Below are 24,317 nucleotides of genomic sequence, written 5' to 3'. Positions count from 1 at the left end.
TGCTGTACCAGACTGGCAACATAACTATGTTGTTTTTATTATTATTATTATTATTATTAAGATTTTTTTTTATTTGGTTAAATTGCTTATCAGTCCTTATCATTCCTTGTTATTATGTACTGTTTTAAAAGCAACATTTAAAAAAAATCTAATTTATACAAATTGAGTGTTTGATAATGTTTAAATGTACATTAAAAGGCTAAACCTAAAAAGAATAAATACATGTATTTATTAAACAACCATAAGGGCATCTAGTGGATAAACCATGGCATTGCATATGAATATAATTTTTTTTTCCACCAAATGCATCTGATTTGCCTCTGCACTGGAATTTAAAAACATTTTCTCTATGTTAATCTTAAATACTACACTAATTATAACATAAATAATACGCATATTAGAAAAATGTTATATTTTAAATGGTCATTTATGGAACATAATTATTGTTCATTTTATTTAGTGTAAAAATTAACTAAACAGAGCTGAACTATAATACCTAAATGAGTGAATGCAGTATCTTAAAATTCTGTAAAAGCTAAAGATATTCAATGAAAACAAATAACTCATGTATGCATAAAAAAATAATTTTTTCAAGGCAAGACGCGATGGCTGACGTTGTTCATTGGTCAGACATCACATCTCAGCCACATTATTGCAGGCACTTACTTTAGGTATCAAATGATTATTCAAAGATAAAAGATAACAACAACAAAAAGATTTCAGGCCTAGTTAAGTCAAGTGAAAATAAACCTGTTTTGTCCCTAATCTGATTTATTTCCCTTTACAATTAATTGAAATGTTAAATTAACTATAAACTGTTTTGTTTTCTGCACAATTATGTAAGTGTTCTTTAGTTTTGCAACTGAATTTCCCTTTTTAATAACCTGTAATTATTATTTGGAAGCATTTCAAGGGAGATGTTTGTCACAACCAGATGATTCTTGAGGTTTCTACTTTCTGCCTCGACCTGCTCATGTGGTCATAACTTTTTTAACAGGTCTTATGGAAATAATTATGTTGCTTGTTAAGGCACGTTGCACAGTTACAATTGATCATGTTGTTTGTTAAACCCTTTAATCCTGAGTATTAAACTCTGGCATGTAACTCAGACTTGAATGGATTCTTAAGTCTTCCATGCAAGAAAGAAAATTTTACTTTGTCATAGAAGCAAGAGTTGTTTGTTTCAGTCTTAAATTTAACTCATCAAAATAAATGTATGATTTAACTTGGTGAAAGGATATATATTACCATTTCATAGCAGAATTTCCTCTCTAAAGAAACGGCACACGTTTGCACATTTTTGTTGAATGTTTTAATTTAAACAATACAAATCTGTTGTACAAAACTAAAAATGAAATCTGTATTAAATAATAAAATGCAGAATCCAGAAATGGTAAAAGTGAGCATGTCTAAAAAAAGGACCATACATGAAAGGACATTGTTACTGGTAAAAATGCTAAAATTTTACTTTTAAGGAATGAATTCATCAGACATCAACAACCTAAATTGTACATATAAATACAATAAATACACATAAATATTTCTTAGGGTTATGTTATTTTTAATAATGTAATAAATGATTTATGTTAAATATTTTTTATATATTTAAATTAATTAAAATATATTTTTATTTTTATTTATGTAGCACTTTTAACAACACCGGTTGTATCAAAGCACTAAATATGTTAAATTAAATTAAAATTAAAATTAAAATTATGTATGAATTAAAATGATTAAGCTTGGATTATTACAGTTTAACAACCATTAAAATTATGGCCAAATTATTGAAATAAATAATATGAATATGTATGAAATTATATATATATATATATATATATATATATATATATATATATATATATATATATATATATATATATATATATATATATATAAATTAAACTAAAAAAATATATTTATGCATTTATTTGTTTATTTCTACAATTCCTTATTTTCAGGGTTACAGGTGTCAACACGTCACTTTAAGCACCCTTGTCTTGTCTTGTTCTTCATTGCTTCAGGTCTTTTTGCTCATTAAATTATGACAGGTCCTTCACTGCAAAACAATGGTCACAAAGGGATTAAATGATGGCCATGAAACCATATAAGAATAGATTGTTTTCTATGAGTGTACGGCACTGGAAAGCCATTCGACATCTGTCCGTGGTGCTCAGGACACTAGTGAGTGGCGGCCTGGAGCTTCTCGTCCAGTGTGTCTCATCTTAAATATGTAAGAAAGCATGCCAAAGACACAACAACCAATCTTGTACCATGGTCAGCCATAGCTTGTGATGACCAAAAAGCAGACTAAAGAATTCAAGCTTGAAAGGCGACACTGCCCACTGAGTGACGTGCCAACAACAACGTAACCCTGAAAATTAAATGTGGGGGAAATAAACAGATATTAAACAGAAAAATTTCATAAATATTATTTCCGCATTTATTTCTATATTTAATAAGTTCATTATGTATTTAACTATTTATTTTTGTATTTCAACAATTTTGAATAATTTGACCTTCTAAATAAAATGGAATTCAAAAATATTAAAATGGAAAATTTCAGGAAAGAAAAAAATACATTTATTTCACAGGGCACTTATACTTAAAAATGTTAGAAATTATTACATTGTTAAAATATTAAAAAGGAAAACACATAATTTAAATAAATAAATGCTTACATACAGTTATTGTCAAAAATGTAATAAATTGTTAAATATGTACAAATTCAATTGATTAAGTCAGTTTTAAATATTACAATTTAAATCAAATTTTTCTTTAAAATAAAATGCAGAAATGTGTTTTGTATTAAAAATGTAAGAAATTAAAATGGAATCCATATCCATAAAATCTGGAAGCAGTAAACATGAAACGCAGTAGAAAAATCTAACATCGTTATGATTTTATAGGACCATTTTTTCTCTTGCATGTCTCTTCTGAAGGGCAGTATGAATAGTGTGAAATATTTTTTCACAACATTAACTCACATGGTGAACACATCGGAGGCTGTCACATGGCATAGCATGTGAATGTGTGTGCGTGTGCATGATTTATGAGTTTGATTAAGCACAGAAGGATCGGTTTTGTCCTGTTAATCGTACAGACCCTGAACTCATTGAGAAACAAACACATTGCCGATTTCTTGCAATAGTCTATACTTTAAATTCTGCACATACAGCAGTATTTCAGTTGAACACACTTGGATAAATTGAAATGAACAGAATAATCTGAGTGTCAGAAGAACATGTCAGGGAACAGGTTGCTCTTTTTAAAGCTTCACACAATGTGCTCACATTCCAGTGTGCGTAGGATATAAAACTGACTCTCAACTACCATCTTTTATTGAGACAAATCTGTAGATGCAAATAGCTGGCTATAAACATTGTCCCTTTCATATACAAGATACTTGCATATGCCTCTGTCATATTTGAATATAATTAAGTGCCCCCGTGAAATTACTGTTTTGGTAATCGCATTTGCACCTCTATTTTCACTTCCCAGATTTACAGAGGCAAAACAATGGATGGAAATTAGGAATGCATTTGCTACTTTATTTCTGTAAAAAGAATGGAAAATATAGTTTGGTCACATCAGTCATAAATTACTCATAAATCAGTAAATGATGAACTAAAAAACACTAAATTATAAATAGGCTATCAGTGAAGTTTGAAGTAAAATGGTGTAATCTAATTGATGGAAATTGTAAAAACGTTAATCTTACATTTAGGTCTAAGAGCAGTGAGACATTTTTGTAGCACTGAAACATTTGTGCAATGCATGATGTGACATGCGGTCATCAGTAGCCAGATATTTGTGCTGTGACTTTGTCATCTGTTGCTGTCTGTCCTTGTAAGGTTATATTAGCCTCTCATACAAACAGAAGATCTTTCCAGCTCTCCTTACGGGGTTTGGGAGTGAACAGATTCTCATGTTGTAGTTCCTGGGATTATGTTCAGCATTTACCGAATTAAAATCACACCTCACTAGTTGTTCTGGAGATATATGCCAGTTTAGGTGAAGTTATTCTTTTTTACTAATGGAGAAGGAATCTATTGTGTTTTTAAATAGCCTTTAGTTGACATAAACGGCTGTCAAAACCATGATTTGCTTCTTGCTACTGTGTTTTTAGTCCATAGTCAAGAGCAAAATATAAATGAAAATTACCATTCTGTAAGATGTTTTTAAAAGACGTTTCTTATACTTAGTAGAGAGTGCATTAATTTGGTCAAAATACAAAAAAGACAGTAATATTGTGAAATAATATTGCACTTCATAATGATACATTTCTGTGTGAATATATGTAGCTGAATTTTCAGCATCACCACTCTAGTCTTCAGTGTCACATGATGCTTCAGAAATCCTTCTAATATGCTGATTTGCTGCTCTAGAAACATTTCTTGATGAGGGATTATTTTTGCTGTTGTGACACTGTAGTTTCTTCCCACGGGGGGGAAAAAACTAAATTGATATATATCATATATCTGAAATCTGATCTGCATGTCTTCTCACATCTGTTAAAAATAAGTCTTATGTGGAAACATGAAAATGCTATATTTATTACTTTAAATATTCATTAGCTTAATTGTGAATTCTGATGACAGTAAGATTCTGTTTGCTCTATACAACTGTCCAGACTGTCCACTATGATCAGATTGTGTCCTTCTGTCCTCTGCATTACTGCTAACGCCACCCTGCGTCCAGCAGGAAGTGATGCACTGTACTGTGATTGGCTGATGCAGCTGATGAACTCCAGTGACCTGCAGAGCTCTACAGCAGCAGTGTGATTCACACACCAGCACTTTAGCAGCAGTGTTCGATCAGCATCAGCCCAGACACACACAAACATACACAGAGAGAGAGAGAGAGAGACAGAGAGAGGTTAGCAGATTATTGCGTTACAATAGATGGATGGATAGACAGAAATATACCACAGATTTACTACTAATGAAACAACAACAACAAAAAAGCATGGCTAATAAACAGGACTTACTGCATTTTAAAGTAGACACTTCAAGCTTTCTTTAGATATATTTCTCATGTCTGTGTGTCATGTTTTTTAGCGACACGTTTTTAAAAACTTGTTTGCTGAGAGAGAAAAGGACAAACATGCACACTGTTTATTTTCCTTATTTTTCAAAGGCACACACTTTTGCTGTTATTTTGAGTGTACACAAAGTATTCACCTAACCAATTCAAATGGTGTATAATACTTTGAATTGGTTAGGTGAATACTTTGTGTACACTCAAAATGGTGTATAATACTTATTTGTGTGTGTCTTTTGCTCTAATAAGAAAAAAAAAGAAGTTGGACGTTGTCCAACCCCAGGGAGTTTAACTGTGGTAACCACAAATTAACCATGTGTTTGCTACACTTATCATAATTTAACCAAAGTATTTGTTGTAAAACTGTGGTTATACAAATGGTAAGCAATATACCAAAAACATGATTGCTAATGTTTACCTATAATAAAACCAAAAGATATAAAGTAGTTAACATTTGAAGAGGATCAAAAAAAAAGTTGTTCAAACAATAAGAACACATTTTAGTTTTAGGACAACTTTGAAAAAATCCATTTCAAATATTAACTAATGTATAAAGGATATATGAATAGAGAATGAATTATTAGACAGGATGGATTAAGAAATGGATGGAAGGATGGATGGATGGTTAAAATGACGGATGAATGATGGATAGATTAGATGCATAGAAAACAGTCATGGTGAGAATTGTTGGTTCCCTTGGTAAATATGATCAAAAAAGGATATGAAAACAAATCTGCAGTGTTTATCCATTTGATCTTTATTAAAAAAAAACAAATAAATACATAAAAAATCTAAGCTTTAATGTATGAAAATAAACAATACACAAATACACTAATACACAATGGCCAGTTGATACCCTTAGGAATTCATAAGTAAAATATATTCATATAAGTAAAGTATATTTTCATTAATAATTAACTTTTAAACACATCAGGATAAAAAGGAACATTAAATTGACTCGACATTACTTTTCCAAGAATCACAGGTGGAAAATTTAAGAAAATACTTGAGTGTATGATTTGCAAAGCCAAATGAAAAAGAAAGAAAGAAACTGAACATCTTATTCAAATACATGCGGCATCATGGATTCAATTAAATACCAACAGACCAAAAAAAAATGGGAGGAAATGCTCATTTATTTTCACAGCCTTTTTTGATCATATTTACCAAAGGGTACCAACAATTCTGACCACAACAGTAAATAAAAATAAATGATGGATGGTTTGAGAGGACATTGATTAGAATGACAGATAGATGAATGGATGGATGGTTATGAATGATAGTACAATAAATAGGATAGATAGTATGCAGCACTGGAGATTTGTTATTTATTTAAGTGGCAAACACTGCGTGATTTGTTGATTTTCAGAGGTTTCCTTGGTTTAAGCAAAGGTCTGCAATGTTTTGTGATGGCATGTGATTTGCCGAACTTTCTTTAATATGCGTTCAAGTGAGTGTGTTTGTGCACATGGTATTTATCACGTTATGGGGACCAAATGTCACCATAAGGATAGGAATACCAGTAAATTTTGACATTTTTAGGTCCCCATGAGGAATCAAGCTGTTTGTTTGTGTGTGTGTGTTTATCTCAAGGGCAGGTTCCAGTTCATTCATTTCAGTTTTTTAGGAGCCCCATTTAGTATGGTGACATCACATGGCTCTGTATCCTTTTTAGACCCGTGTCTCATTCAGAAGCACTGCGGAGTAAGTGTGTACTGTTTACCTCACTGTAGCAACAATGAAGCAGGTCAGAGCCGGCAGTAAATGTGATTGAGCGTTTCATCTGCTCAAGTGCTATTTTAGTAGTGAACTCAAGCATAGTTATAACAACAGAAAGTGATGCCTCAAAAATTATTCGATTGTCTGTAGAAAGGTTCCCTCTGGCGCTCAGCCTTGTTCTACATTTATGTTTACACGTTTGATTAACTGCCTCTTTACAACTGTCAGTCATACTTTGCAGCTTTTAAGCAGCTGATACTGCATATGATGCATGCCTATAAAGTTTGTTTCCTTGTTGCTGTAAACCACATTGTAAAAGAAGCCAGAAAAGTGAGATAAAAGATAAAATATGCATAATTTCTGCTGTAACTTTTGTTTTTGGTTAAGAATTATACTAAACAAATTTCTGAGCAAGTACATGACAGCCAGTGTTTGAAAACTCCTAAAATGGTCCACTGTGTTTTCTGAGGTCCAAGGTCAACGCAGCTGTACACCAGGAAGTTTTAGAGCACTTCATGCTTCCTGCTGCTGACCAAATTTTTTCGAGATGCAGATTTTGTTTTCCAACAGGACTTGGCACCTGCACACAGTGCCAAAGATACCAGTACTTGGTTTAAGAACCATGGTATCCCTGTTTTTAATTGGCCAGCAAACTCGCCTGACATTAACCCCATAGAAAATCTAAATGACTTTCTTTGTATGAATTTCGAAAGGCATAGAGGCTAGATTATACAGAAATTTAAATTTACATATAACTCCACTACATACAGTCACACAATGCTGATATTGTTAACATGAACAATAACAAGTAGTATAACAATAATTATAATTTGCACGGTTTGATCTTATGAGCTAACTGATTGTTAGATTTAATCACCATTGGAGCATAATTTATTGTGATGATTTTTTTTGGTCAGTTGGTCAGAACAAAAATGTTGCTTGTTGCTTATCAGATGACAAAATAACCAGTGAAAATTCTTATTTATTATATATTAATATATTCCAAAAGAGAGAGGCTAGAATCTTTGATTCTGAAGTGCAGCCTTTACACTGTTGCAGTGACAGACAGCCAAATACAAGTGTTTAATTGTGATGGAGACGAGTTCAAAATCTCTACTGGTTGACAAATTTTGGTGTATTATGTCTAGACGCCAGAGGAGCGCAGCCGAGCTGAGCTGAATGATCAATGAGACTAAGAAGGAACAATATGAACACAAAATATATTGTATATATTAATTGTATATATGTATTTACATAAATATAAGTTGAGAGCGATTATAAAAAGCATATGAAAATATGAAAATGATTGATTGATTGATTGATTGATGAATCCTGTGAAGCTGTCAAACGCTCTCAAGGTACTTTAATGTCAAATAAATGGGACACACCTATTCATATGCCGCAAATCTCATTGTATGAATGACTGCACGTTGATAAATGTGGCGGATGAAAACAGTTATTTGAATATCACTCCCCTAAAACATCGAGGTTTAGAAGCCTTGCGCTAGATTTTAGGACGCGTAGAAACAAAACCCGACCCAAAAGAGGAAGTGATCTCATGAAAGAGAAATTTATCTTAACCCAGAAACACCAGTTAACCTTGTAATTGCAAACAATAATGCTACACTAATTTATGTAGTTTGTATGTATATTAAACTGTAAACATTGTAGTCTCTTTCCCCTCACTTTACAACAAATATTTGACATTTTAACAGTATTTAGAACAAAACAAGAGTGAAAAATAAGTTGGCTAGTTCTGAAATTATATATTTAACTATAAAATAAAACACAAATTAGGCCATTGGCAGTCATTATAAACAGCTTATAAATGGTTCGCATTACATGTAGCCAGAAATTAATTTAATTTTTTCTATTTATTTTATTCCTTTTTATAGACTTTAGATTTCGGATTTCGGATTAGATTTCTGTTTGTTGCATGATGCAACTATTGAATCTTCATAGTCTGCTGTTTGCACTGGTAATTGCGAATGTAAAGTTAAAGCCATACAATGTCCAATCTGTCCCAAACTTCACACATTCATTAAGCGTTAAGCTGTTCTGAGCACATCTAAAGGCCAATATTCAGTTATAATCCTAGCGCCACTTGCTGGCAACAGGAAATGACTTGTTATACACAAAACATGCAATGCCCGATCTACACCCTATTTCACATGTTCGTTAGGACTCATGGCCTGAAGACAAATCTAAAGGCTGCTTTAACCTTTTAAACTTATCAGTGTACAGAAAAAAATGAGATGAATTAATTTTTGTTTATTGTGTTTAAGTATTTAATTAGTTGGACTTTCCACCAAAGGAGGATTTGAGACTGTTGCCATAACAGAAAAGTAGCTAAAACATAATTGTGCAGTATAACCATGATATAAAATTACTCATAGTGTGATGGTCAGATTCATCAGAGGTGTGTTCTGTGTGTTTCAGATGGGAGGAGGAGCTGTCGAGAAGAGAACAGATGGAATCAATGGTGCAGACGCTGCAAGAGGTGAGCTCACCTGTGCACCAGCCGTCTAGACTCTCCCACTGTGTGATACTTATTACATTTGCCATATATATGATGTAGGTTCCTCACTTAGGACCTTGTAGCTGAAAACTATGCCACCCAGATCATGATGCAGGGGAATATACTGACATTATACATTTACAGGATCATATTTATAATGTTTGTAGGCCAACTACAAATGCAAAACACAAATAAGATGATTTTGTTTTAATATTGATAAGATGAAAATTCTTTGTAGGTTAAATATCCCTTTAAAAAATGTATTTAAATGTATTTAAATGCAGCAACTCAATGCATTTAGGCATGTAGACATGGTCAAGATGATCTGCTGCAGTTCAAACCGAGCATCAGAATGGGGAAGAAAGGTGATTTAAGTGACTTTGAACATGGCATGGTTGTTGGTGCCAGACAGGCTGGTATTTCAGAAACTGCTGATCTGCTTGGATTTTCACTCACAACCATCTCTAGGGTTTACAGAGAATGGTCCGAAAAAGAAAAAATATCCAGTGAGTGGCAGTTCTGTGGGCGCAAATGCCTTGTTGATACCAGAAGTCAGAGGAGAATGGTCAGATGGGTTCGAGCTGATAGAAAGGCAACAGTAACACAAATAACCACTTGTTACAACCAAGGTATGCAGAAGCACATCTCTGAATGCACAACAGATCAAACCTTGAGGCGGATGGGCTACAGCAGCAGCAGACCACACCGGGTGCCACTCTTGTCAGCTAAGAACAGGAAACTTAGACAATAGAAGATTGGAAAAATGTCGCCTGGTCTGATGTGTCTTGATTTTTGCTGTGACATTCGGATGGTAGGGTCAGAATTTGGTGTCAACTATATGAAAGCATGGATCCATCCTGCCTTGTATCAACAGTTTAGGCTGGTAGTATTGTTGCTGACCATGTCCATCACTTTATGACCACAGTGTACCCATCTTTTGATGGCTACTTCCAGCAGTCATAAAGCGCAAATCATCTCAGACTGGTTTCTTGAACATGACAATGAGTTCACTGTACTCAAATGGCCTCCACAGCCACCAGATCTCAATCCAATAGAGCACCTTTGGGATGTGGTGGAACAGGAGATTCGCATCATGGATGTGCAGCCGACAAATCTACAGCTAGTGCGTGAGTCTATCATGTCAATATGGAAAAAAATCTCGGAGGAATGTTTTCCAGTACCTTGTTGAATCTATGCCACAAAGGATTACGGCAGTTCTGAAGGCAAAAGGGGGTCCATCCCGGTACTTGTAAGGTGTACCTAATAAAGTGGCCGACAAATACTTTTGCAGTATTGGTTGTTACATGTTTTTCGTCTAAAGCCTTAGAAGAGATCTTAGTGATGTCTCAGTTTGTGCTCAGACTGATCAAAGTCTGCCGTCAAAAGACGTTAAAGTTTAATTAATAAGCAATCGCATAGCAACTGCATTGAACTCTTTTATTTTTAAATGATGAAATTAAATATGCTGTTTCTTGAAGTGACTTCGATTAAGTGTGTGAGTACTCATGCTTTCATGCCAAAATACATGATGAGCAACTTTTCACACGTGATCTGAGCAAATATGATACTGTGTGTGTGAGAGAAAGACCTCAAACAATCTGGGACAGGGCTGTAAATGGAATGCGTTTAGTTGGAGTGTTTAAATATGCCCGCATGGTCCAGTGCCGCTTCCATGTCAGTCTCAGCCTCCCCACATCTCCCCCAGAAACACGCTGCAGGTGTGAGATCCATCCTCTGCTGATGTAGTGAAAAAAAAATCAATAAACGGCTGCATCTGTGTTTGTGTTGGATTATGGGTCAGCAAAACCACAGAGGAAAGAAGCGTCCCCAGAGATCCCAAACATGCTCAGAGCCTGCTTTTTAAATTCTGTATGGATTTCCTCTCCAACCTTCAGCACCACTGCTGTGAGGATTTCATTAGACTAGAGAGTGTATGTTGTGCTGATACTGAGCTGTTGTGCTAGACTGGCATCATGTTTAACATCAAAATCTGTAAGCTTTAGTAAGAAATTCTGAAAGAGGATTCTAAAATTAAACATTTCCAAATGTTGCCAAAATAATATGAAGCGCCAACATTGATAGTAATCACATATTACTGATTTTTGAAGGATGTGACACTGAAGACTGGAGTAATGATCTCAGTAATACATCTCAAGTGGAAAACAGTTCTAACAGTTTTAAAGTGCCCCTGTTATGGGTTATGAAAGGTTCATATTTTGGTGTAGAGAGTCCCAACCAACAGGCTGAAATGTATGCAAGGTCATAAACACTTTAATTTTATTATAATATTATGTTTTACCTTTGTATTTGCTCAACTTATATTCATTGCTCAACTTCTCCTGTGATACTAGTGTTAAAGAATAAATTAGCATTTTCATTCAAACCAACGCGAAAAGACCAACAATTGGACAATTAGCTAATGTTTAATTTACAACATGAAACTGCTTTGGAGTTTATTTAAAAACTACTTTTTTTTAATGATTCTACTCTTTATTTTGAGACAATAACTTCATACATGGGTGCACTTTCAGATTTAAAAACTTTGCAGGTGGTTTTCATTAACTTAGAGCTGTCTTACACACTGCATGAAAGGTTATTTTTTAAAAAGAGTTCTGCAGTATTTTTGATTAAATAAATGAGGCCTCTTAAGCTAAAAATACTTCTTTTGAATGGTAGTGTATGAGAGTACTTTTAATACTAAAAGTGTAATCATATACAGACTATTTCATGTATTCTTATGTTGCTTTGTGTGCTCATGTTTGTCTATAATTGTGTTTGGGTGTGTTCAGAATGTAAACGAATCTGAAGCCATTCAGGGCGAGTTGAATGAGAAGGTTGAAAGACTGAAAGCTGAACTGGTGGTCTTCAAGAGCCTCATGAGTGATGTGAGTATTTCCATAGCCTGGACCAAACAGTCTCATCTGGAGACCAAAATATCAGACTTAAGACATTTTTTTCTTTAGAGAATTCTTCATGATGAAAAGCAGTATGATTGTTTTGTTTTATTACATCATGAGATCACAGTATAAAAATGTGTTTTCAGTCCAAGAGACACAGAATTTATTGGATAATGGGTGATGTTTTCACCACATTTGATAAGAAGTGTTTAATTAGCTTATAGTTTATAAGCTGTTTAACTGTTTTTGCCATGAATATAGCCATTTCTCCTGACATGGCATTAAATCATAAATAAATTAAATAAATAAATCAATTTTTAATCAGGTCTTTAAAAGCCTAGAGGGATGTCACCCAAAATTTAAAAAAAGTGCTGTTATTTTACTTAGGCCACCCATGTAGGTGTTTTTTTCTGCAAGAAAGGTTTTTAGGTGAAAGCATAATCCATGCTGATCCATTCATTCTGTTTTTGAGAATAAAAAAACATATTAAAGAACACAAAATTAATACCCTTTGCTATAATATAGGTCTAATTTCTTATGAACTGAAATGATCAGTCTGTGCACAATACAGTACATTATTTATACAGAACATTATTACTTGTAATTACTTGAATGCAATTGACGAATGCAATTCATTCTTTTGAACCGGTTCTTTTTGGTTAAATCTAGTTAAATCATTTCACTAAATTTGACTGAATGAAGTGGTCTGTGGCTTGAGCAGCACAGATATTTCAAAAACTCACTTTCAGATGCTTCAAATGCAAAAGTCAATCCGACTCAAATTAGTTGAAATACAGACATATATGATCGTATGATGCTGCATTTTGAGACCATTTATAAGAACATTCAGCTCCGTAGACCAATGATTCGCTGATATATGCATGTTTTCTGAAACAGAAACTAACTGTATGAAAGGACTAAGGTGAGTAAATTAGGGTGAACTATCCATTTACTTAAAGTCAACACTGTTACTGGTTGTTTTATAAGACTTCTGTTCCTTGACAGCAGAGAAACATGCTTAGCCTTATTAGGTTTTTTCCCCTCCTGCAGAAACACAGAGCTAAGATAATACACTCACAAATACAGCTCTGTTTTGAGTCTCATTGTCATAATACCATTATCTCACCCATACACGCCTTTGATTTGGACCTACTGGTCTGGATTGGTAAATAACGAATAGACCGTTTACCCAGATGCCACCTGGATTTACGGGTTAATGTTAAGAGTTACTCATTTTTGCTTTCTAAATTGCCTCATCTGTCAACCAGTCATTTACATGAGTGTTACTGTGTGTCATAAAAATCATAAATAGTTTTAAAGCAATGAAAGCTGTGAACTGAAATCACTATTTATTGTAAAGGCTGGCGGACACCGCCGCTCTAAAGCTGTAGAAAATCGGCGGAAAATCCTGCACCTGAAAGTAAGAGCAAATGCAAGATGTGATCTGTAAAAGCACTGAATTTAATAAATACAAACAATTGCCCTGATTTGTTGAACTCACGTGTTTTGATAAGAACTTATTTTCGCCATGGAATAAAGAATTTTAAAACAGTAATCATGAATTTTTAATCTCACAATTCAGATTTTTTTTCTTGCAATTCTTGCAATTTATTAGAAGTTTAGAACTTGCATTTGAGAGATTTAAATGTTAAGAAGATAGAATATAAAGTCTCAACCGTGAGAAAAAGGTCACAATTATGTAGAAATTATATCTGATATTAAAACTTTTCAGAATTGCAAGTTTATAATTAAAAAAAGTTTTCAAATACAAAAAACTTGCAAGATATAGTCATAACTCTGTCTTTATCTTCAAATGTGAAAAAAATATTTTAAGCTTGTGAGATATAAACTCAAAGTTACGAGGAAAAAAGGCAGAATTGTGAAAAAGTCCTAATTACTTTTTTATTCTGTGGAATGGAAATAACTTCCATATGTTGCCAAAATGTGTTGTGCTTTTAATTAAGAAACAACAATTGTCAAGAGTCAATGTTTTTGACTCCTCCTTTTATCCATACAGAATAAATGAGTCAGAGCAATTGTTTTCCACAAGGCCTTTAGGTAAAATTAACTGCTCAAGTTTGTTGCGTGCCTGTGGATTTACCACAAGACTAACTTGTTGGTCCAAGCATCTGTGTGCAATGGCATTGATTTATAACTGGTGTGTTGATGTCCTTGTTGATAGTATATAATTGATGTTCAGCATGAAGATTATAACAATTTAGAGTGATCCTGTGGGATAGTGTGTTTTTCTTAAAAAAATGTTTCTTAGTTTCTATTTTTTTCTTTTTTAATTAGATCAATGTCACTGGTTAATATAGAATATTATAGTATATACTATAGTTCATAGTTCTCTATCATATCATACAAACATGGCCTTTGCAGTGTGCATGTTGCCTACTTGTAAATCTAGAGGCATAGAATAAAGAGGCTATTAGTCCAAACTTTGAAGACAAAATCCACCCTGACTAAGCACAAATCTAATGATACTGCAAACGTTAATGTTGTTTCTCCAGCATCATAACTGCATTATTTGTAAAGAAAGTTTTCTTTTCATTTTATAACAATTGTCAAATCTCTGCGCAGGAAATGTCTGACCTTGACACCAAGATTCAGGAGAAAGCCATGAAGGTGGACATGGACATCTGCAGGAGAATTGACATCACAGCCAAACTGTGTGACGTGGCTCAGCAGAGGAACTCAGAAGACATGTCTAAGATGTTCAATGTCAGTCCATCCAGAGCATCAGCAGACAGGGTGGGTAAAACACACAGTACTAAAGTAAAACTGCAGCGGCAAGATCACATTGCCCTGCAGCCAAACCCACACTGTGTTCAGTTCAAATGCACAAGTTGATTTTAATATGTGGCTGAAATAGTAATATATATACCATGTATGATAATATTGTAATTGTTGTTTTAACGATGTGTATTCTGATTTGAGTATGCCACTCACTTTGCAAAAAACTAAAGTGAACTAAAGCAAACAAAACATGTTTTGAGAAGCCAAAGTCATTCAATGCAAGATTTAGCCAATTTGAATGGAATGCAGTTAGAATGTAATGAAGGCAGAATATATCTCTGTATGGGTTTTTGTTTTTCTGTATTTATTAGATATTATGTACTTAAGTATAGAAGCCTGTAGAATTGAGACCCTTTCACAACGACTTTGCAATTGCTAATTTAAATACGAAAATTCTAGAATTTTTCTCAGAACTGCAGAACTCACAATTATAAGTTATAAGGTCAGAATTGCGTAATTTAAATGTGCAAATCTGAGAAACAAAGTTTGAATTGTGAAATATAAACTCGCAATATAAACTTGTCTTAACCCCCCTCAGAATCAGACTCACAATTACAGGATCCTTTCTCAAAAATCTTAGAAAAGTCATAGGCTAATTGCAGGAAATAGGTCTAATTGCATCACAAATATGAAATAAAGGTAAAGACATAAAAATATTATAATATTAATATTAACTGAGTTAATTTTAAACACAAAATGTGATCATGGTTTTCAAATGATGATAATAACTTTATAGCAAACTATTCCAGGAGTACAAAAGGACAAGTTACTGGCATAAAATCACAATAAGTAAACATTGTTTGCATGTCTTAGATGGCTGTGGTGTGCAAAAAAAAGGAGAAAAAGCCAGTGTCAGATGAGGAGAACTCAGAGATGGATGCAGATCCCAGCACTTCAGAGGAGGATGTCCCCTTCAACATCACAGACGAGATGAAACGCATGCTAAACCAGCTGTGAGTTTTCACAAAAACCAGATTCAGGTTTCAGCCTGTGATCTGAGATCATTTTATTCTTACTCTCTGGCAGCACCAAGTGGAGATGCATAGAATTGCAGACATGCAATGAAATGTTGGGGGGAATTATGCCGATTGCTATTTCCCATGTATTTGTAATGAGTAGGGACTGAGATTTTAATCTTTCTACTTTGATGTCTTTTTCTATGTTTTTCTAATTCTCACTTTCACCCTTTCACTAATAGCTTTATCTGCTATTGTAGGCCAGAAGAAAGTGATATTACTGAGGTTCTTTACATTGTAATTTTTGAAATATTGATCATGTCATACACTGGTCTTAACTACAAAATCTCTTATTTGACAAAACATAAATAGATATTTATTCAAAACACAGTGTTAATATAACTGACATTTCTTTATAAAGAATTAAATTGATATTTGGTTGGAGCATTTCTTAAATTGCTGAAATACATTTCTAGCTTCATCTAGTTTTAGATGAAAAAATTGACTCAAATAAATTAAATGACTAAGTGAATTAAAAATGACAAAAAAAATCAGTTCATGTCACGGTGGAGTGTTTATGATCAATAACCCTGTAAAGCTTTACGTATCATTTAATAAATTGAGGATCATGCTACTTGTTTTCTGACATCTTTAGAAAGTAAAAGACATTTAATATTAAAATTCAGATCATGGTTCACTTGGTCATTTTAATGTGAAATCTTCAATGATGAAGTGAACATAATAATTTTTGTCTTGTTTGTAATATTTCAGTGTGAACACCTGCCGGACTGAAGCATTATTTGATTATCCATACAATCTAAATCTATACTTTTTTTCTTCATAAAGTCATGTTCAAATGTATCAAATATGATTATCAGAAGTTTGGTCTGATGTATTACATAGGACACAAAATAAATAAATAGAACACAAACTTTTTTTTTTTTTAAATTTTAAAACTGTTTTATTTTGAAGATTTTTCTAAATGTAATTCTAGGTCAGGCTTTACAGGGATAAATGATGCTTTAAAATGATCATTTCACACTCAGATCCAGATTGAAACTGCAAGTGCAAAATCTTATAATTGACAGTAAGGGAAAAAATCAGATTTTGGCCTCATTTAACATGTTTGTGTATGTATGTTTCATGCTTGTCTATATTCTCATCTTGTGCTGGCCGTCCGAGACACTCTTTGTCTCTCCTCTTTTTCTGTCCTTTTCTTTTTCCTCATGTGCAGACATTGTTCAGATAATTCATTTGTTGCTAGACGGGAGACGTTTGAGATCGATGATGACTGTGACAGTTTGACATGGGAAGAGAACGATGATACGCTGTTGTTATGGGAGGATTTCACCAACTACAACGTTCCCTACAGCCTTACTAATAACGCCGGTGCCCTCGACTGCAACGGAGACGCACAAGAACCTGTGAGCTTCCATATACACCACTGTTCAAACAATTGGGATTGTTGACATGTTTTAATGAGCCTCTATTATGAGTTATGAAAGATTCATATTTTGTTTTGGGGAGTGCCATTTAGGGAAGAACAGGTGCATGCAAGGTCACAAAACTCAAGACTCCCAAATGATTTATTCAAGTTTCCAAACCGCTTCAGGGATTGGTTGATTTCATATAAAGCAGTGTTTGTGAGCTTTTAACGGTGCGAAAGCACCTAGTGGCTAAGAATGAATTTGCATTTTTATTCAAACAAATGACCAAGTCAGCAGGCAATATGCTAATGTTTCATTTTGACATCAATGTGAAATGGCTTGAGACTAATTTTTAAAAATTTCGAGTTTCAATGATTCAGAGGCTATTTAAAAATCCATAATAGGGGCACTTTAATGTTTAGAAAAAATTTATCTTCTGCTCACCAGATTTTGTTTAATTAAAATTATATTAAAATTACAGGGTTTTTTATATATTTGAAGATGTAGTTGCGATGCAAAGCTAAATTGAAAGCAGTCCTCAGTGTCACATGATCCTTCATAAATCATTTTAATATGCCTATCTGATTATCATCATGTGAAAACTATTTTTGCTGAATAGAAAGCTCAAAAGCATGTGCTTAAAATAGACATCTTCTGCAACTTTATAAATTGCATTACATTTTATAAAATCCATTAAAATTATTATAATCAACAGTAAAGATGGTCAATTTTAATGAAAAATAGAAGTATTAACTAAAAGAAAATACTCTGTTGTCAGTACATGTTGTCAATACATATGTACAAATTGAGAGTAAACATAAATGAAATAAGCCGTTTTGTGTCTTTTTTCTCAGGAATGCAGTCTGGGAAATCTCTTTGATGAGACTGAGTCTCTTTTCAAGACCAGAGAGCAGGAATATCAAAACACAATTGGACAAATTGAGGTTAGAATGTGTTTTTCTGTATTTTTTGTGGTTGTGTTTATCCTCCTAACCGTATTTACATTTATGACAAATAAAATGTATGTAATTAAATCTTTCTCTCTCACATGCAGATGGAGTTGGCCACAGCTAAGAGTGACATGAACAGACATCTGCATGAGTATATGGAGATGTGCAGCATGAAGCGAGGGCTGGATGTGCAGATGGAGACATGCAGGAGAATGATCAAGGGTGGCAGGTGATTTCACTAATGATTCACAGAATATAGGTTCACTCAAAAACAGCTTCATATGAAATGTTTAAAGCATTCAAAAGTACTAAAGAAAAAGCTTAGCAATGTGTTCTAATTAGGCAAGATGTTGTAACGCTCTGTCCCAGATAACTTGTGGAGTCCGAGAAAGAAATGGGAAACAGTTGGTGTTCCACGTTTAATGGCTGAGAGATTAACATGAGAGATTAACTCTTCCTTCTTGGCATTACAAATGAAACGAAAAAAAAAAAAGCAAGATGGCAGAGCGAATTTATCATCCCCGTTGCTTCTCATACAGTCACTTAGTCGCTCTATGTCATCACCATATGACATGCATTAATACTGAAATGATTTGTTTCTTAAAGGGCACACTTCAAAATAATATGATCTCCTGTATTGACAAGGCTGATCATTTATTTTTATTTACAAAATTCAAGGTGGCAATATATTAAAAGAATAAAATCAAGTAAATATAAATATTTAACTTGCAGAATGAAAATTTTCTTTTTATATTATTTGTTGTTTGCGCTTATTGATATCAATAAATTTACATAATTTTATTAGCAGTTTCTAAGCAAAAAAAATTTACAACTTGAATTATATATAAATTTATCAATGTGTCCTATGGTGTGATAGACCAAAAAATACTTTATAAATATTGTTGTAAGTTTACTTAGACTTTCTGTGTACATTTTATTACTTGAAAGTCATGCAGACACAAACGGCACCATTTCCAGAGAATAAGGTATTTTTTGTGTGGATTTTACAAAATCATCTTCTGCTTCTCTTTCAGAAATTCTCTTTCCATCAGCTCATCTGCGAGTAGTGACTCAGGGAACACTGACGAGATACAAGATGAGTCGGACAAGGACGGAGAGACGGAGGGGCCAATCAGCTGATACCTGCCCAAGCTGACCCCACTCTATTCCCCCCACAAGCTCCAATCAGCTCTTGGGCCTCCTAGCAGTCGGCCAATGCCATTACACTGAGGGACAGAGCCCACTCAACCAAACCCTAAATCCTGTAGGTGCTTTAACGTCTCTGTGTTAGAGTGGGGTGGAGTTGATGAGGGTTGTTTTTGTGTTTTGACATCAATATGGATGTGTCACATGGTGCCACAGCTGTCACAGGACAGCCTGTCTACGAATCAGATCAATCTCAGCCAAAATACATCAATACACCCGCTCAAACCTGAAGTCCATATCAAGTCCATATCTTGATTAGAAAATGTCCACACAACATGAGTGAAACAATAGACTGAAACCAATCAGACCAAATGGACTGATCTCCCTTCAGCTGAAAACTTTCCTTAATATTCATGGCTTTTTATTTTTTTAAAAACTATTTCAGAAATCAAGTTTACTGCAGAAACATTTAGGCCTTTTTAAGCCCGAATCCAGTCGACAAATGTGGAACACAGAAAAGGCTCAAGTTCTATGCAATCAGCCTTATTTTGTGATCTTTGTTTTCTTAGCTAACAAAACTGTGCTCTAAGAGTGTTTTGCTGATGTTCACAGTTAGCTATGAAAATGTTATTCATGAATGTTATCTGAACATTAAAATGTCCAGTTTTCATAAAAATTTAACCCTCTGGTGCTCTTCAGTAATTTTTTAACCCCTATTTTTTTTTTTACTTCATTGGATAGAATTAAACTTGGTAAATGTTTTGCCACTTTCTATGTGACAAACATGATTTTGTGAAAAGAATAGTCACGCTTGTATTTTTATAATCAAAAAATTACCACAGTGGAAATAAATGAATTGGAAACATTTGGTATTGCACTCAAACAAAATCTTACTGAATGCATTTTTTTTTGTGATATCACATTTGGAACACAACTTGTTTAAAATTCACAGTTTTAAGTATAACAATATACCTATATGTCTGTTTTTTGTTTTTTTAACATTTTTTTTAAATCAGCAATAATTTGTGAAGAATCTTCTTTAAGAAAGAGAACAAACAAAAGTCTATGCACCAAAGCGTTTAATATATCTATAACAGGTAAATAAATGGATTATAACCACTGCAAAAATATAATGTAATAGCATGAGATCTCCTAAAAATACAAAATGTTAACAACATTAAACTAAAATATAACAAAATAATTCGTAAATAATTTGTTCTATAGAAACAATAGTTGTTGTTTTTTTACGTCACATGACATGCATCAGAGGGTTAATTATCAAGCTATCAAATTAATTATCAAATTAACATTATCAATATATTTGTTTTAAATGTTTTCTGAATAGTCTCCAAGTAATTTTATTTAAAAAACGTTTTACAAAATGCTTCTGCAAAAAGTTCCATGAATGTTTTTAATGAACATTATTAAATGCCAGATGAATCTGAACAAAAAAATCTACTGAAAAATAGTTTGATAGAGCCTTGCCAGAACGTTAGCAAAACATTTCCTATTAGCTGGGTTTGATTTGTCTGATGTCATATGTTATGTACAATGTTCATGTGTTAATGTTTACGCACTTAATGGCAGAATCTGAACAGTGAACAGTGTCTATCATTTTCAGCAGCAATGATGATTGAACCTTTTTCAAGAGTTACACACATCAGTATCTCACACATTAAAGAGCTGTGCCTATATATACATTGCAGGTTAATTTTGGATGGCCTTACTACATTTCCACTTCATTCTAAAGTTTGCACTCATGATAATCATGGGGGAAATTATCATTCATATATATATATATGTATGTATGATATGTATATGTATACTGGACATTGCACTGAAGCCCTCATGATGGCACTGTTCCATACAGATTCAGGTTTGTTTTCATGGATATGGCTTATAAAGAGGTTTGGTAATATAATTTCATCTTTGTTTTTTCTCTTTCCCTTTTTTGGCCTTTTTTATATTCAGCATTTTTATCTTATACGCTATTGGTCAAAAGTCTGGAAGAATTAGGATTCTTAATGTTGTTAAAAGAAGTCTCTCTTGCTCCTTATTAAATCAAAACACAAACATATGAAGCAGCACAATTGTTTTCAACTTTGATAGTAATATTAAATAATTAATAAAATATTAGAAGACTGGAGTAATGGTGCATACATTACATTTTAAAATATATCAAAATAGAAATCAGTTATTTTAAGTTGTAACAGTATTACACAATAGTTCTTGCTATACCTTTGAGCATAAGAGACTTTATATTAAAAAAACATAAAAAATATCCCAGTTATTAAAAACTTTTGACCAGTAGTGTCCATTCTGGTTTAAACAATTAAATATTTACTCTGGGGAAATTTGGTGGGTCTTATTTAACTTATCAGTGATTTAATCATAAGCTCAAATATGTGATTATAAGCTTAAAAATGGTTGAAAGGGTTTTTTAAAAAATATATATTTTGTGGTAAATAAGTTGGTAAGCATATGTTTTGTTTATTCATTTATCTAAAACATAATTTAGATAAAAAGTTGATGTCATATCTGATTATATCATCATCAAATTGTGTATTTGATTTTCTAACTTATGAAAATATATAAAATTCATTTGATTTTATAATGTTTAGGGTATCTGGGGCTAATCTAAATGTTTTCCTCTGGAAATGAAGTCTTCACCTTTTCAAACACTGTTTGTCTATTTTTTATTGTTTTTGGTGAAAATCAAGCTATCTTTTGTCTGAATCTGAATCCATAACATGGGTCAGACATCTCTTCTCAAAATTGATTGTATGGTTTTTGAACAAATATGTAGTATAACAAGTATTAACACACAATATTATATATAAAAATGGAAAAGGTGTGTGTTATATGTTTTTTTCCTTATTAATTACATTGTGTTTATGATGTTTTATAGAAAAAATTTACAATGATATCTATAAAGCATCCTAAACAAAAGTTTGATCTTGAATGTTACTGAAGCTGATGAGAAAGTGATGCTGTCATCATGTTTGTGTTTATGTAATTTTAAGGAAAGCACAAAATGACAGCAAATATAGGTTCAAATTTCTATAAAACATAAAACTGTAGTGATGGGGTAATATAGCGCTAGCTAGCATTAACATAATGCCAGAAACATACTCAATAAAATTTAGTTTGTGCATCACAGACATGCATATAGTATGTTTCAGGCCAAACATTATGTCTTCATCAAATATGGTGTTTTTCTGAACCATTCTGCTTTTACTGCTTATAAATCTCTCATTATGCTAAACTATCATCAGCGCTGGGTAGATAACTATAACAGATTACAAATGATATAACGCAAATTGTAGTAACGATCTATTGGATTACACCTATTAAGTCATGTATTCTGAGTACATTATGATAATTCTGAAAACTTTTACATGACGTTTTTTAATCTTTGTTATGAAAAAACAAGAAGTGCATTTAACATTGTATGCCAAGGCTTTCTAAGCTATGTATGTAGTCGTGTAATCCATAAAAAAGTACCTCTAATCTAACTATGGGCTTCTAAAAAAATTAATATAATCTAATTACAAGTACTTAATTTTTGGAATCTGGTTATGTAATCCAGATTGTGTATAATCAGTTACTACCCAGCACTGATTTTTCTTTTTTGTTTTTTTTTTTTTTTTCATTTAACTTAGCTTTTTATTTTTTATTTTAAAGTGGCTGGTCATCTGAGCTTATTCACATCAGTATGTGAGTGAAAAAAGCTTTATTTCTGGGTAATTTCAATATTCACTCTAAAACTGAAGTGAATGATCTTAAATGTGTTCTAATTTAATGAAAACATGTAAAAAAGTGAAAGTCGGAATCCCAAGATATAATGTCACAATTGCAAGTTCTAAAGTCAGAATTGTGAAATATAAACTTGCAATTCTGAGAACATATCAATCTTTTTTCACTCAAAATTGGACTCTGTAACTTGCAATTGCAACTTTATATCACACAGTCCAAGATATAAATGAACAATTCTGACTTTTTTTTCCATGTAATTGCAACTCTCTCTCACAATGCTGACTTTATAACTTGCCAGTTTTTTAGGCAGGTCATTTTTAATCAGGAAAAAAAAAAAAAAAAAAATTAAAAAATAATAAACATTTTTTTGGGAAGTTGTTATACAACTTCTCTGTGAGCAAAGTTGGCACATTTTTGTCAAATTCAATGTCATTAAACAGAATTTTCAGGAAAAAGAAAAGGCTCTCTGGGTTAAAATGACTAGAAACACAATGAGTTAAGAAAGTTATTGTTATAAAGTTATAAAGTTATTTGCATTTACTCATCACATCAAGATTTGTCCGTTATCAATGAATGTACAGAATTCCACAAGCTAATGAGTAGAAAATGTTATTTAGTTTATGAGACACAATGTAAGTTGAATGTTTTGATCATATGACCATTGGGTTTCAACTGTATGAGGTTTTTACTGCAGATTTTGACTGTTCTGATCTGGACTAAAGCTACGTCAAGCTGACAACACAATAACTTTGCACAATTGCTTTTGAAATGAATATGGAATTTCTAATGAAGCATAAAACACCAGTTCATTAGGCCCCCATCATTATACCAGCATCAGCAAGTTTAACTGAAAGCCTACAAAGGATTTTCAGTTTCTCACTTTAGCAACATCTGTGGCCTCAATCATTCTCATATCACTGTTTATTATCTTTATTTTGATATTTACTTTGACATCTGAAACGATTCGTACACATACATTATGTTGTCTTTGTTAATTGTTTTTTTTTCTGCAAATGAATTTTTCTGGTGTGTGAGCTACTGTTGTACCTTTCAAAATAATGAATGCAATTGGTGCTGGGGTCAAAAAAAAGAAATAAAATAAAGGTAAT

At 32.9% G+C, this 24,317-nt stretch overlaps 1 protein-coding gene across 4 annotated transcripts in view; it reads left to right on the top strand.

Annotated features, from left to right (window-relative positions):
* Positions 1 to 20,243, top strand: part of iffo2b (intermediate filament family orphan 2b) — a 30,033-nt gene extending 9,790 nt beyond the window's left edge. The window contains exons 2-10 of one of the 4 annotated variants that reach the window (XM_043252506.1): positions 9,199 to 9,259; positions 12,067 to 12,162; positions 13,535 to 13,594; positions 14,758 to 14,928; positions 15,787 to 15,926; positions 17,164 to 17,353; positions 18,211 to 18,300; positions 18,411 to 18,535; positions 19,341 to 20,243. In XM_043252506.1, coding sequence (XP_043108441.1) covers positions 9,199 to 9,259; positions 12,067 to 12,162; positions 13,535 to 13,594; positions 14,758 to 14,928; positions 15,787 to 15,926; positions 17,164 to 17,353; positions 18,211 to 18,300; positions 18,411 to 18,535; positions 19,341 to 19,446 — 1,039 coding nt within the window. In that variant the 3' untranslated portion in view covers positions 19,447 to 20,243. The remainder of the gene's footprint in view (positions 1 to 9,198; positions 9,260 to 12,066; positions 12,163 to 13,534; positions 13,595 to 14,757; positions 14,929 to 15,786; positions 15,927 to 17,163; positions 17,354 to 18,210; positions 18,301 to 18,410; positions 18,536 to 19,340) is intronic. The other 3 variants (XM_043252507.1, XM_043252508.1, XM_043252509.1) reach the window with 3 other exon arrangements.
* Positions 20,244 to 24,317: the final 4,074 nt, after the last annotated feature.

The sequence above is a fragment of the Puntigrus tetrazona genome, chromosome 11 (assembly GCF_018831695.1).
Source record: "Puntigrus tetrazona isolate hp1 chromosome 11, ASM1883169v1, whole genome shotgun sequence".
Lineage (NCBI taxonomy): Eukaryota > Metazoa > Chordata > Actinopteri > Cypriniformes > Cyprinidae > Puntigrus > Puntigrus tetrazona.
Note: the sequence above shows the minus strand (reverse complement) of the source record. Positions and strands in the feature narration are given on the sequence as shown.